The 14,092-nt window shown below is 47.4% G+C and overlaps 1 protein-coding gene across 1 annotated transcript in view; it reads right to left on the reverse strand.

The window, feature by feature from the left end:
• Positions 1–2,704: 2,704 nt before the first annotated feature.
• Positions 2,705–14,092, reverse strand: part of LOC115311187 — a 29,993-nt gene continuing 18,605 nt past the window's right edge. The window contains exons 3-5 of the mRNA XM_040221471.1: positions 7,313–7,454; positions 3,715–4,096; positions 2,705–2,962 (exon numbers count right to left, since the gene is read on the reverse strand). Of these exons, the coding sequence (XP_040077405.1) occupies positions 2,705–2,962; positions 3,715–4,096; positions 7,313–7,454 (782 nt within the window). The remainder of the gene's footprint in view (positions 2,963–3,714; positions 4,097–7,312; positions 7,455–14,092) is intronic.

The following is a 14,092-nucleotide window of genomic DNA, read 5'->3' on the forward strand; positions in this document are numbered from 1 at the left end:
ACCAGGCCATGCATTTATAAACGTTGCCGCAGCGTGCCAAACTCACTTCACTGTTTTGTCATATATGACGCCTTTTTCAGGTAAGGCATAAAACAAACAAACAGAAAAGAAAAACATTGTCTCTTTTGCTTTTTCCAAAGGCGTTCTAACTGCATAGCATTGATCGGGTCTCTTCACACCCCTTTTATTGTAGGCAAATAATGATTTCAATGAACGGGCGCATTGGGAAGGTTCAGTGAATAAATGGCGTCACAACGTCTCGTGACTCTGTGACAGTCCGGAGCCGTGCGAAGGTATGTGCCACGTGACATCCTGTTATTACGTGACGTGACGAAATCACATAATTGTGCCACCTCATGTCTCGTGACGGGCCGTCAAGTTGTCAGGTAATGGTGTCACCTGACATCAGGTTACCACGTCACGATGCCATGTATTGCTGTCAATTGAAGTCGCGTGACGTCACGGTATCACGTCATGTCACCTGACGTGACCACTTGACGTCAAGCTACGATGCCACATCACGGTGTCAAATAACATGACGTACGTGGTCAAGTGAGTTTGCGTTACGTGAAACTATCAGCCCTCCCGTGACGACGCCGTGTCACGTGTCGTGCGTCATGAAACATCCTGGTGTATCATGCTGTCAATGTGCCGTGACGTCTTGTTAAAACGCGACAAGGACAAGGACGCCTAACTTGAGACCTGACGTTAGAATCAACAAATGAGACGAGCAAAGACAAAATGATGTCAGAGTTAACGAATAGCGTTAGAGGAAAATGACGTCAGCGTAGAGCTTTGTTCTCAATGCGTTTTTTTTTCCTTAATGAAAGAGTTGCGCGAATGCCGGGCTATTTAAGGATTAAGTTGCCCCAGCAACAGCATTTCTGTCGAGAGCTCGAGCCGAGAAAGTTCCCTTTTTGACTCGTAAAACCTGTTAGATTTTTTCTGTTCCTTGTACATAAAGTTACTTACAAACCATCATCAACGAAGCCATCGGGGGTCCGCGGCGCCTCAGTAAGAAAAGAATCACCATCAACATTTACTGGGGTTTTTTCCCCGACCATTAAAACAGCTGGAGATGGCGTCGTCCGACAGCTGAAGTTGCTGCGCATCCTGTAAATTGTGGGACTCATTTTCGCACACCATCTTCCTTTGTCGCCGGAGCGCCGGACGATCGGAACATTCTCACCAGCTCTCGGTGGAGTGGGAGGTGTTTAGATAATACTACCTGCCGGCTAACTTCATTGCACACGGTGTTTCGGAATCAGCCAGTCGCTGTTCCAGAGAGAGAGAGAGACACGAAACTTTCGACCCTTTTCAACTCTGGAAAAATACTTCACTTCAGCATCAAACGTTGCGGGGAATTCAAACGCGGGAGAAGGGGAAAGAGAGAACGCGGTGTCGAGTGACCAGAAGCCGCCCCTCCGAAGCGCAGCTAGGGCTGTTTACAGAAGGGCCCGTGGTCGCCTGCCAGTTCGCGGGTGGCTTGGTGGAATGTTCCCGCTGGGTCATAAATTTCCGGAGCACTCGAAGAAAGAGCATTGGGTGCTACAAACACAAGCACATGACGGAACGAATACGCATGCTGACTGTGAAAGCAACGCACACAAAATACAACATGGGGATTAGCATGCATCCGCGAGGTCACACAGGCAACCTCCAAACGTGGTGACGAATGCAGCTCTCTCCGGAGAAAAACTCTGTCGTGTGAAAACAGCGCCGTTCACACACTTGCGACCGAGGACGACCGAGAGAGACAAGACCGGTTTCTATGCCTCTTGCGAGATCTTAGGACCGGATGCGGTGGTGAGGAGCTCGTCCTAAGATGTCGCAAGCGGCTTAAACACCGGTCCTGTCTTTCTCCGTGCAACTCGGTGGCAAAGGTGTGAACGGCTTTTTTGCCCGCGTCAGTCAACGAGCGCCCACCGAACAGGGAAGTCCTGCAGCTTTATCACCTTCTGAAATGCTAATGACCTCCCCTGCTGCTCTACAAATGACCGAAGTAATGAAAACAAACTCACCGTTCAATCGCTACAACGAACGACTGATTTCGCCGCTTCGACGTGCCCTGGCGAAACCAGAAGCCGGGAGGGACGGAGAGGTAGAGGAGGCCTCGTCGCTCTGAATCCGTCGTCACGATTTTCGCGGACGGAGACTTCACTGAACATGCGCCGGTGGTCGCAAATTGTAAATCGCGGAACCAAGTAATTGTTTTACCAAAGCCTCTTTCTAAATATAGCTTAATATAGGGATTAACTCTACTGAGATCAACGAACTGTCCGAGGAACAAACAGCTCGAATTATCGTTCTTGAATAGAGGGCGGTATGGTCGTGGGGACGAACAAGGGTGATTTTTCATTTTACGCGCCACGTTTTAATAGTAAGGTTGTATGACAAGCCGAAATACATTATCGCTTAGAAGCATGTTTTCGACAATATCAAAATTTTTACTAATTTTGTTTGCTTTATTATTGCGAGCGATGTCTTCTAAGATGGGTATTGTATACTGCACTAAGATCTTCACGATACATTAGGCTTTAAATGCAATAAAAAGGAAATGCCTCACGCACGCCTAGAGAGCGAATACGTACCGAGAACCTGAGCACAGCCATCACCAGTCTTACCGTTGCGGAGGTTTAAGAGGCATTTTATTGCGTCAAAAGCGCCCACCTGCTTATTAAGTTTACCCAAATAATCGAGACCTTCAAAGAGTTTCCATTATTTTGCCCTTCAGAGTGTCTGTCACGTCGTTTGAGTAGATGTCAGACTCCGGCACGTTGACTTTTGTGAATACACCAGACATTTGAAAACGCACGTGCCTGGCGCCCACTACTTGCAGTTCCTTGTTCGCAAGGGCGAGGTAAGTCGCTGGCAAGATCAGAATGTTGGTGCCTTGCAGCGCTCGGTCGATCTTCATAGCAAAGTATCCACTAATGGTCACATTACAGGTCCAGGGAATATCCTGAAAAGGAAAAGAAAAGCATTCGTAGTCATAAATCTTAGGTGAGACATTTGTGGCACCCTTAAAAAATCTATCTCAAAACCTGTTTTTTGTGGGTTTTGTCTGCCTGAATGCGGTGTTTCAATGATGTGCAAGTACTACCGTCCGTGTAATTGACGTACGTAAAAAATCGATGCTGCGTTTTTCAATTTTTCACTCATCCCTTCTGTAGAGTCTTTAAAATTTAGATAAAAAGATTGGATGTCCTAGCAATACCGTTTATGATTACGTCGATACCTTTGTTTGTGTTTCAGTAATATGAAACTGGGAACATACCAACCTTCAAAGGTTATTTTTCAAATAAAAAACTTATTTAGATTTTTCCCTAGATAATATTATAATCAACACTTCTTTCCTCCTGTATAAAGAATTCGCAATCTATTTTTTTTTTTATAATGATAGCCAGAACTGTTACGTAGCTTTTCGTGTAGGGAATGTTAATACAAAATCATTTCAATTTGATCACAATATAAAAGAGAAATATGTTGAGGAAACAATGATGAAGAAACACTATTGATGGTGGCATAGAAATATTTGATCGGACAAACGTAGATTCGGAGCAATACAAAACAACCTACTATGATAAAAATAAACACGACTTGTAATGCAAATAGTGCATATGGTTTGTTACTCATAAACATCCATTTCTACCCTCACCTACTTCATAAGGGTGGTAGGGGCAGCCCGGCTAGAAATATAAATAAATCACTCACTGTTGTGGCGGTGTTGGCGTACCACAGTACTTCGACGGTCTTGTTAGGAAAAACGTTGACTCCCGTGGCGATTTCAAAGGTCTTGAGTTTCGTCTGAGCGTCAGTCGAGGCGGTTTCTTTCTCGTACTTAGTGCCGACTGTGGCACTCAGTCCGAATTTATCTTTAAATCCGACACCTCCCGACACCTCAAGGCCAACGCTGAATCCTTGTTTCACTGTGGTAGATGTTTTTTCTTTGCGAATGGTAGTGTGCGTGACGGTGTACGTTTGGTTTTTTTTCGCTTTGTTTTCATAGAGATTGGCGTACAGAAGAGTGCGGATAGTGTTTCTTGGTATTGGCTTCCCCAGTTGCATATGGTCCATGTCGACTTTTAGATAAAATCTGCGAAATAAAAGACACCATCGAATCGATCCAAGTATACATTTTAAAACAAACGAAGCAATTAATAAACCGTTGATCAGTGACTGAGCAAATTTTGTACCATTGCTGGCAATACAGGCGTGGGCAAGACAAAAGCTCTCGGCGAGCCTTAATTTATTTTTTAGAGCGCAGCTCTTAGGCGCCAGTTTCCGGCTTGAGCGGCGTCGCTGTCGGCGTCGACATCGGTGTAACCACGCGGTGCATTATGGGAAGTTTCCCATAACCACGTCACGTGTGACGTCACGAGGGTCCCTCGTGATGTCACCGCGCGGTCATGGGTAAATTTCCCCACTAAATTTAGCGGAAAAATATCTTCGCTAAATTCAGCGGGAAAATTTCCCCGCTAAACTTAGCGGGAAAACTCCCCGCTAAATTTAGCGGAAACATTTTCTCGCTAAATTCAACTGAAAAATTTCCCTTCTAAATTTAGCGGAGGTATTTCCCTGCTAGATTTCGCAGTAAAATGTCCCCGCTAAATTTAGCCAAAATTTTCCCCGATAGCGGAAGAAATTACCCGCTAAGTTTAGCGAAGAAGTGTACCTAAATTCAGCGGCAAAAAAATTCACCGCTAAGCTTATCGAAAAAATGTTTCCGCTAAGTTGAGGAAAAAATTTTTCCGCCAAATTTAGCGAAAATTTCCCGCTAAATGGGATAGGAGCAGGAGAGGACAGTACGGATAAGGAAGAGGGGCGTACCCTCCTTTCCGTTCCTTCCCCTCATCCTCCTCAGGAGCTGCGCTATAATTAGGCGTTACAGGAGATTGTAAAGGTCTGTCATTTTTTATCGGAAAATGTTTAATATCTTTCTCTGTGTATAGCGGTACCATGGCGACCAATCTGAGTGTGAACGCCGCTTCGTGTGACCCAAGGTAGTACCGGTGCCCTCGTTTCGAATGCTTCGTGTAGATAGACTCTTTGCGGATGAATCGTGGCCTTCAACGAACGTTGCACTACTCTGCACTTCCGGATCGTCTGCTAGAGTCACCGGCAGCTTTAGAGACGCGGGGTGTGGCGAACGCCGTGACGGTGCATGTTTGGTGCTGGTTGATTGGCTAATGGGATGCTGCACCGGCTGCGGTTGAACCTGATCTCAAAGAGAGTAAAGTCCCTAGATACTTCTTTTACAAGTAACGACAACCAATACAAATGACAAAGCACATTTCGCTGGTACAAAATGGGGCCATTCAGGTTATACCTCTGCTGTGCGCCGGCATTCGCTTCCTAAAACCTGCACCGTCACGCAGTCCGCGCTTCAAACAATGTCGCTCTTTGTAGGAAGCTCTTATATAGAAACTTTAGAGTACTCAAAGTCCCTATATAAGAGCTCCCTACAAGTAGCGACATTCTTTGAAGCGCCGACTGCGTGACGGTGCAGGTTTTAGGAAGCGAATGGCAGCGCACAGCAGAAGTTTGAACTGAATGACATCATTTTGTTCCAGAGGAAAGTGCTTTGTCATTTGCGTTGGTTGTCGTCACTTGTAAAAGTAATATCAAGGGACTTTAAGCGCATAGTTTCGCGGGCGATGCGGCGCGGCATTTACTCACAGTGATCGTGACAGTACGTGTTCTGGGCTGAACATCTCAGTTTTTAAAGGGGCTATGCAACGATATTCACATCGAATGTTTTTCACTTTGCACGAGCTTACTGGCACTGGTGGTACTCAAGGATACTTGCACGCAACGCCACTGGCCAAGAAACTTTGTTGCGGTGTAATTTCAAGGAGAAAAGCGAACTTTTTCATTCGAACTCTCCTGCGGAAAACTGGATGACGTAGCTGGGCGGTCGCAGTACCTTCCAGTGGCGATATTTCATTAAGGCCCATAGATTGGACCCGATCATTGCGTGGACGCTCGATTTGGCCTCGTGTTAATCGATAACTCGAGAAGCATTCGGGTGTAGTAGCCCGTGTCTCATCGCTCGAATAACCGAATCATAGCAACGTTCGCATCTCAGCACGTGTCCCGTGCTTTGCCAACCCCGTGGCTATGAGCAACATTGGCGGCATGTTATCGGCTCCGAATTACGTGGCCGCTTGTTCTGGCTGCGAGTTGAGGGGGTGAACGGTGCTCGTTTTTATAGCGGAGCTGTTAGGGGCTAGTTTCCCCAGGATCATGTCCGCCGGATTACAAAAGATGACAGCGAACTCTGGACAGCTACCGCCACCTATGAGCGACGGCGGCAACCAGACAAGTGGTTGCCGTCGTCGCTCATAGATGGCGGCAACCTTTCTTCGGAAGAAGAGCGGCAGTGGAACGAGCGGCGACTTGCGAAGCAGCGCGAATAGTTCCGCAACTGCCGCGAAGCCGCTATCACCTAAAGTTCCACTGCGTCGAGCGCTTCAGATTCCCTTACGAAAGAAGAGCAGATCGCTCGCCTGGAAATCCACACCACCGAGAACAGAAGCTATAGCTGCGATGCTCTTCCTTCTTCGCCGGAGTGAAAAGGCTGAAAGTTTTTTCTTTAATTTTTTTTTGCGACTTCGATTGCGTGTGGTGAAAACTGAACGGGTGTTTTACAGGTCATTAACGTCGCCCTACCGAAAACCCATCATACTTTTTCGCTCTCTGGATTATTGAACTGAAAATCTATCTGGACTCTATCTGGATTTCATGTTTTCCAAAAAATTATTCCTTCGTCTGCAATTTGTTTTTGGGTTTCCAGAAACAATACCAGTAGTGAAACGTTATACTGGGTTTTTCATTGGGGCAGGAATCCGTTCTAAGCGGTATTTGCACAAGTACAAAAAGTCGTTGCATCGCCCCTTTAAGTTCTGCCTTCTGCATTTCATGGTCCCCCCCCCCCTTTTCCGACCGATTCTTTTCAGCATAAATCAAGATGCGGCCGAGGCTGCGACGTAACGGGACAAATCGGGTAGCATCAAAAGTACAAGTTACTAGGCCTATTTTTAGTTAGGATTGGTTCGGCGATGTTAGAACACGTACTGATACATGACGAACACCGTGATTATGCGCTTTTGTCGCTGTCTGATTGGTCCATGAGCTCGTATTGTCGGCTGTGTCTGGACCTAAAGAAAAACCAAGTAAAGGAGGACACCGCCTGCTGAAGCACTTCATTGATAACACCGCGATGAAAGGCTTCCAAAGAAACATACGCGTAACATAAAAATGTCGCAGTATCCGTTCATTTGTTTAAAAGTTTAGTATAAGGTTTACATACTTTTTAGTGGCGACCCATTGTTTCAATTCTTCACGCTCCGACGTCGTGTCAGTCCAGATCACGATGACTTGGTAGACTTCTTCAAAAACTTTAACGAACTTGTTCACTGCAGTGTCGAGATTGAAGACCTTCGGGGTGTCCTCTGTAGAGGAGAGAAGCAACTTCAATTAAATTGAATTCGTATATTTATTGCGATCTGACATATGGGTGACGGAGACGGGGAAAAACCTGCAGTAGTGCAGACTGACAAAGCCCCTAACCCCCTACTGGCCGATCGGCCGACAGAAAAAAAAAATACTAAATGAAAGGACGAAAGAAATAATCACTGCAATGCAAGAGAAAACAATAAATGTATTAGGGGAATATTTTGCGTATTGTTTTTGTATTAAGCGCGCCAAGGCAAGCATTTTGGTCTTCTAAAAAGTTTCGTTCTGTTAGTAGCGTATATTGTACCATTTGAAGCCCGTAGTTTGTTCTAGGACGGGGCACTCTCAAGGATCCAGCACTACGTATTCCATATTCAATATTTTTTACACTTAGTTTAGAAAATCGTAATAAAGAGGAGGCCGAGGTGTTTCGATTTACATACCTCAAGAATGTATCTTAATATACGGTGCCATTATCGAATTGAGAGAAAGATTAAGAAAAAGAGAGAGAGATAATTTTGCGAGTTTGGTAAAAGTTCATGTTAAAAAATGAGACGTTTACAAATCTCTAATGCGACAGTGGAGAGTAGCTCTTGAGGATGAGGGGAAGCTACGGAGTGGAGCCTATGTCCCTCCTCCTCCTCCGTACCCTCCCCTCCTCCTCTTCTCTTCCTCCTCCTCGACTTTCTTTCTCGTCCTCCCCCTCCTCCTCCTTCTTCCCTCCTCCGCTCCCCCTCTCGCTGAATTTGTTCATGGATGACGTGACATGAAGTCATGTGACGTCATTCTACCTCAAAATGTAGCGGGGAAAATGACGTCACATCACTTCGTGTCGCGTCACCCATGACAAATTAAGTTTCTCCGCTAGATTTAGCCGGAAAATTGACGTCACTCGACCTGAGCATCAACTCAGTTTTCCGCTAAATTTAGCGGGGTGTTTACGCCGACGCCGACGGCGACGGCTAAGCCACGAAACGCGGAAACGGGCGTCTTAAAGGTGATGCTGCTGCTGATCCTTTGGCTGTTCCTTTCGTAACAGGCGAGCTCAAATAATCGTGCCCTTATAAAAAATGAATTAAACAATCCACCACTTTTTGAAGTTAGTTATCTTGTGCCAACAGTGCTCAAGTCCTGCCTTCGTCCTCGGTGGACACTGCATACACGAGTCAGTGTCCGACCAAGCTGTTGGTGATGCGGCTGAACAGGCCATGTTGGAATTCCTCCCACACATTCCACCTGCTCCACTTCTGGACGCATTGCCCGTGTCTGACGTTAACGGGAACCACAGTGCCTGTGCTAGCGTCCTCCCGGCATGGGGTTGGCGATGTTCCATCGGAGGTGGCGTGAGGGCCTCGCAGGATACTCACAGACATCGCAGAGTACCCGCAGAAAAAGAAATTGCTCTGAGAACAGGCCTGTGCTGGAGCACAATGCTTCTTGTATATTAATCAGCCCATAATCACCCTTCCTACTTTTAGAGCCGTCTTAGACGGCCGTTTCCGGCTTGAGCGGTGCATTATGGGTAAATTTCCCCGCTAAATCTTGCGGAAAAATTCCCCCGCTAAATCTAGCGGGAAAATTTCCCCGCTGAATCTAGCGGAAAAATTTCACCGCTAGATCTAGCGGAAAAATTTACCCGCTAAATCTAGCGAAACAATAACACCACTAAATCTAGCGGAAAAATTTCCCCGCTAAATTTAGCGGAAAATTTTTCCCGCTAGATTTAGCGGCACAATTACACAACTAAATCTAGCGGAAAAGTTTCCCCGCTAAATCTAGCAAAAAAATTACGCCGCTAAACCTAGCGGAAAAATTTCCCCGCTAGATTTAGCGGAACAATTACAACACTAAATCTAGCGAAAAAATTTCCCCGCTAAATTTAGCGGAACAATTACACCACTAAATCTAGAGGAAAAGTTTCCCGCTAAATGTAGCGGAAAAGTTTCCCCACTAAACCTAGCGGAAAAATTTCCCTGCTAGATTTAGCGGAAAAATGTTCCCACTAAATCTAGTGGAAAAATTTCTCCACTAAATCTAGCGAAAAAATATCTCTGGGGGTCCGTTACCTGGGGGGGTCACGTGACCTCCAGGTCACGTGGCCCACCCCAATGTCACATGTCCCCCCACCGAGGTCACGTGATCCCCCCAGAGGTCACATAACTCCTTAGTAACCTTCCCTACTCCTCCTCAAGAGCTGCGCTCCAATTCGGCATTACAGGGAGATGTAAACGGCTTCCACTTTTAGAGCGCAGCTCTTAGGCGCCCGTTTCCGGCTTAAGCGGCGTCACCGCCGGCGTAACGGCGCGGTGCATTATGGGTAAATTTCCCCGCTAAATCTAGCGGAAAATATTTCCCGCTCAATCTAGCGAAAATATTTCCCCGCTGCGGAAAAATTTTCCCATTAAATCTAGCGGAAAAGTTTCCCCGCTAAATCTAGCGGAAAAAATGAAAGCCGTTTACAGCTCCCTGTAATGCCGAATTAGAGCGCAGCTCTTGAGAAGGGTACTGGGGGGTGGGTCAAGTGACCTGGGGGGGAGGGGGCCTCTTACCTTGGTGGGGGGTTCACGTGACGTCGAAGAAGGGGCACGTGACCTGGGGGTCACGCGACGATGACGATGATGTCTGTGACGTCACTGATGACGCCATCAGCGATGATGACGATGCGGATGCCGGCGACGTCATCAGTGACGCCACTGATGACGTCATCAGTGATGATGACGATGACGATGCGGATGCCGGTGACGTCATCAGTGACGTCACTGATGACGTCATCGGGGGTCACGTGACCTCGGGGGGTTCACGTGGCCTCGGCAGGCGGGGGGGGAGGTCACGTGACATTGGGGGTCAGGTGTAGTGGTGCAACACTATCGATAGTACTATGGATAATATCGTCGATAGTCGCCAGAAATCTGACTATCGATAGTAAAAAAACTATCGATAGTACTATCGATAGTTCGACTATCGAAAAACTATCGATAGTCGACTATCGTAAACCTATCGGTAGTACTGTCGACGGTTTACTATCAAAAAACTATCGATAGTACTATCGATAGTCGACTATCGTAAACCTATCGATAGTACTGTCGGCGGTTTACTATCAATTGTTTTGCGACACTAGTAGTTTGCGTCGCTCCCTCTTCTCTGTTTCTCGCTTTATTTTTTTCAAATGAGATACCCAACTAGCCCAAGCACCTACCATCCCAACTTTGATTCAGCTTTCAGTGATGCCGAATAGACGAGAGTTTCGGCAAAGAGACGAGAGAAGGAAAGCGAGCTTCGGTGCGGCAACTCTGTTCGCTCTAGTAATGCAAAACTATCGACAGCACTATCGATAGTATCGAAAGTCGCCAGAAATCGGACTACCGATAATAATAAAACTATCGATAATGTCGCAGAACTATCGATAGTCGGCTATCGAAAAACTAACGATAGTCGACTATCGAAAAACTATCGATAGTCGACTATCGAAACACTATCGATAGTACTATCGATAGTCGACTATCGAAAAACTATTGATAGTACTATCGATAGTCGACTATCGAAAAACTATCAATAGTACTATTGATAGTCGATAGATAGTACTATCGATAGTCGACTATCGAAAAACTATCGATAGTACTATTGATAGTCGATAGATAGTACTATCGATAGTCGGCTATCGAAAAACTATCGATAGTTCTGCGACACTATCGATAGTTTTCGAAAAACTATCGAGAGTATCGATAGTTTTTGCACCACTAGTCACGTGACCTCGGGGACGGGCGTCACGTGACCTCAGGGGAGTCACGTGACCTCGGGGGCGTCGCAGGGTTGCATGCAACCTGGTCTAAATGCAACCTGGGCTGCATGCAACGCGTAGTTACGCCGACGCCGGCGGGTTGCATGCAACGCGGCTTGCACGCAACTTGTGTTGCGTGCAACACGCGGTTACGCCGACGGCGCCGCCCCTTCAGCCGGAGACGGGCGCCTAAGAGCTGCGCTCTAAAATTTCTCTGGGGGGTCGCGTGACCCCCCACTGAGGTCACGTGACCACATCACCAGGTCGTGACCACAACCCCAGGTCACGTAACCGCACCCCCCCCCCCCCCCGAGAACACGTGATCCTCAGTACCCTTCCCTCCTCCTCAAGAGCTGCGCTCTCATTCGGCGTTACAGGGAGTTGTAAACGGCTTTCATTTTTTATACCCTTTTTTATTTTGTGTGCAGGCCTCTGGTATGGATCTTCGGTTTCTCTGCAACCACCGGGATCTCTCTGAATTTCATATAAGTATTATCATTATCATTATCACGAGGTGTTTCACTGTTTCGACTACTTCCCCGCAAGCACGCCACTGTGTAGATTCAATCTTGGGATCACAGTGCTTTCGATAGTCCAGCGTTCGCAGATACCTCGCTGGAGCCTCGAACAGCAGACTACTCAAGCTGTTCTCATAGACTATGCCACGACGTGTCGGTCGAGATGTTTGATTTGTCCTCCCTGTATAGCGTCATAGTCGACTTCACCTAGGCCGCGTCTACCTGCAGGAAGGCTTCTTTTTCGCGCACTCTCCTCCGCACTTCTGCCTCCCACTTCCTTCCCGTGAGTGCCTCCACGTGCCCCGCAAAGAGACCGAAGTTTTTCTCAAGTTGATACAACCGCCTCTGCCATCGTGTCTGCGCTCCCGCTATGTGTGTGCAGATGAAAAACCTTTTGGCCCATCTGCAGCGATTCATGCGCCGTGGTTGTGCCTCGTTGCCTATGTTACTGGCCGCCTCTCTCGCCTCAAAACTCGACTCTCCCAGGTTCCCCTGGTCGGCCTCGTTGGTCACATTGTCATGGCAGCCCGGTGGCTCTCGCCCTACCTCTCATTGTCTAAAATCCAGGATCTATCGAACTCCGCAAGAGATGCAAATAACTGCATTGGCAGAAGTCAGCCTTGGTGCCATCAGTTTGTTAAACACCGCCCGTGTCACGAGGAGCCGGATGCAGCTACGCAGACTGCGATTGCGGAGTATATTGGCTCCTCGGAGGGCTGACTGGCGTAGGTGTGCGTGGCGCTCTTGGAGGTATTCCCGAGCATGCTCTAAGGGCAATCCATAAGTATTTATAAGAGTTCGGAATAGTCACAACCTCGCTTCCAAATTTAGGAAATAGCATATTGTCGCTTCAGGTTCTGCGAACTCTACCATTGCTGATTTCTTTGGACAAGAACTTAGGTGTAGCACTGTTGCCTGTTCAGTACACACGTCCAGTAGCTGCTGCATATCCTCTAACGTCTTAGTCATGAGCCCGATATCGTCGGCGTAAGTGAGACCTGGCAGTACCCATTTCACCTCCTCGCCATTCTCTAGATGGTTCAGTGAGAAGCCCACTCTCGACTGCCTCTCTTCCATCCGAGATACGTACAGCATGTGTAGAAGTGATGAGAGTAGGCATGCCTGTCGGAGGCCCTTTCTCACTGTTACCTTTCTGACTCCACCCCTGCAAGGTCTGCCCTCACCGTGTTGACCGAGTAGACAGATCGGATGAGAGGAACACCCTGCTGTGGTAGCCCTAGCTGCTCCAACCAATGTAAGAGCCTTGAGTGTGACACACTATCATATGCTTTGGCGACATCCAGAAAGCAGCACTGCAGCAGTCGGGCTTCTTTCGGGCAGCCTCAATACACTGTGTGATGGCGAACAGTTTATCCACAAGTCGGCCTTCCCGCTGAAAGTACGTCTGCAGTTCGGTAAGGTGACCGCTCTCTAGTCTGTGCTTTAACAAGCGCCAATGACTAAGAAGAGAAGAAGGAGACAGGACAGAGCGCACTAAGAAGAGAAGAAGGGGACAGGACAAATCGCTCGTTCCGCCCACGATGCCATCCGCTTCTTGAGAATATACGCAAATGCTCTGTGTACAATGCTTGTGACAGTAAGACGCCGATTGCTGAGTAGGTACCTGTCGCTCTCTTTCGCAGAAAGAAACAAAACAAAAAACCCTCGGCAGATTCTTCAGCTTTCTGGTATAGGTACTTTCGAGCAGAGGATGTCATTCAGGATAGATGCTGCAATGGTTGTGTTGTCTTCGACATTCTTTCTCGAACCCTTGAGGTCTGTGGCCGGGATAGCCTCCCGTCCCTCGGAAATGTCTTTTTTTTGTAGATTAGCCAGTGCGCGAACCACGCTTACATTGCCAATTTTCCGGGACTCCGCAACCCATTCTAGATCGGCATTGATCGTGTGTGCAGGTAAGAGTACCTAGCTTCTTTAGGTGTGCCATTAGGTGAGAGCCCACATCGCCCACTTCGAACCCTGTGCACTGATACAGGATGAATGGAGTTTGCCCTCGGACCTCCAGCATACTAATTTGGTTCCAAAACTTCCTCACTGCATCCTTTCCGCTGGAGCGAACGTTCTTGGTTCTTCTCAAGTCCGTCGTTTGCATTTTCTCCTCGATCAGATGTCTGAGTATTGTGTCCGTTTTTGTTACAGTTTCCACTTCGTTGTGGTTGTCTGCTCATGGGCTGCGTCTTGAATACTAGTAATTTTCTTTATTAGTGGCCTGTCTGACTTTGATGGCTGGTCAGACTTTTGCGTCCCACCAGCGCGTTTTTCTTCTCCTGGCGCTAGGGCACACTTTCGAATGCCGCTAAAACTTAAGCGCAGTCACGTA

Source organism: Ixodes scapularis, unplaced genomic scaffold (genome assembly GCF_016920785.2).
Source record: "Ixodes scapularis isolate PalLabHiFi unplaced genomic scaffold, ASM1692078v2 PGA_scaffold1__304_contigs__length_218370807, whole genome shotgun sequence".
Taxonomy (NCBI): Eukaryota; Metazoa; Arthropoda; class Arachnida; order Ixodida; family Ixodidae; genus Ixodes; species Ixodes scapularis.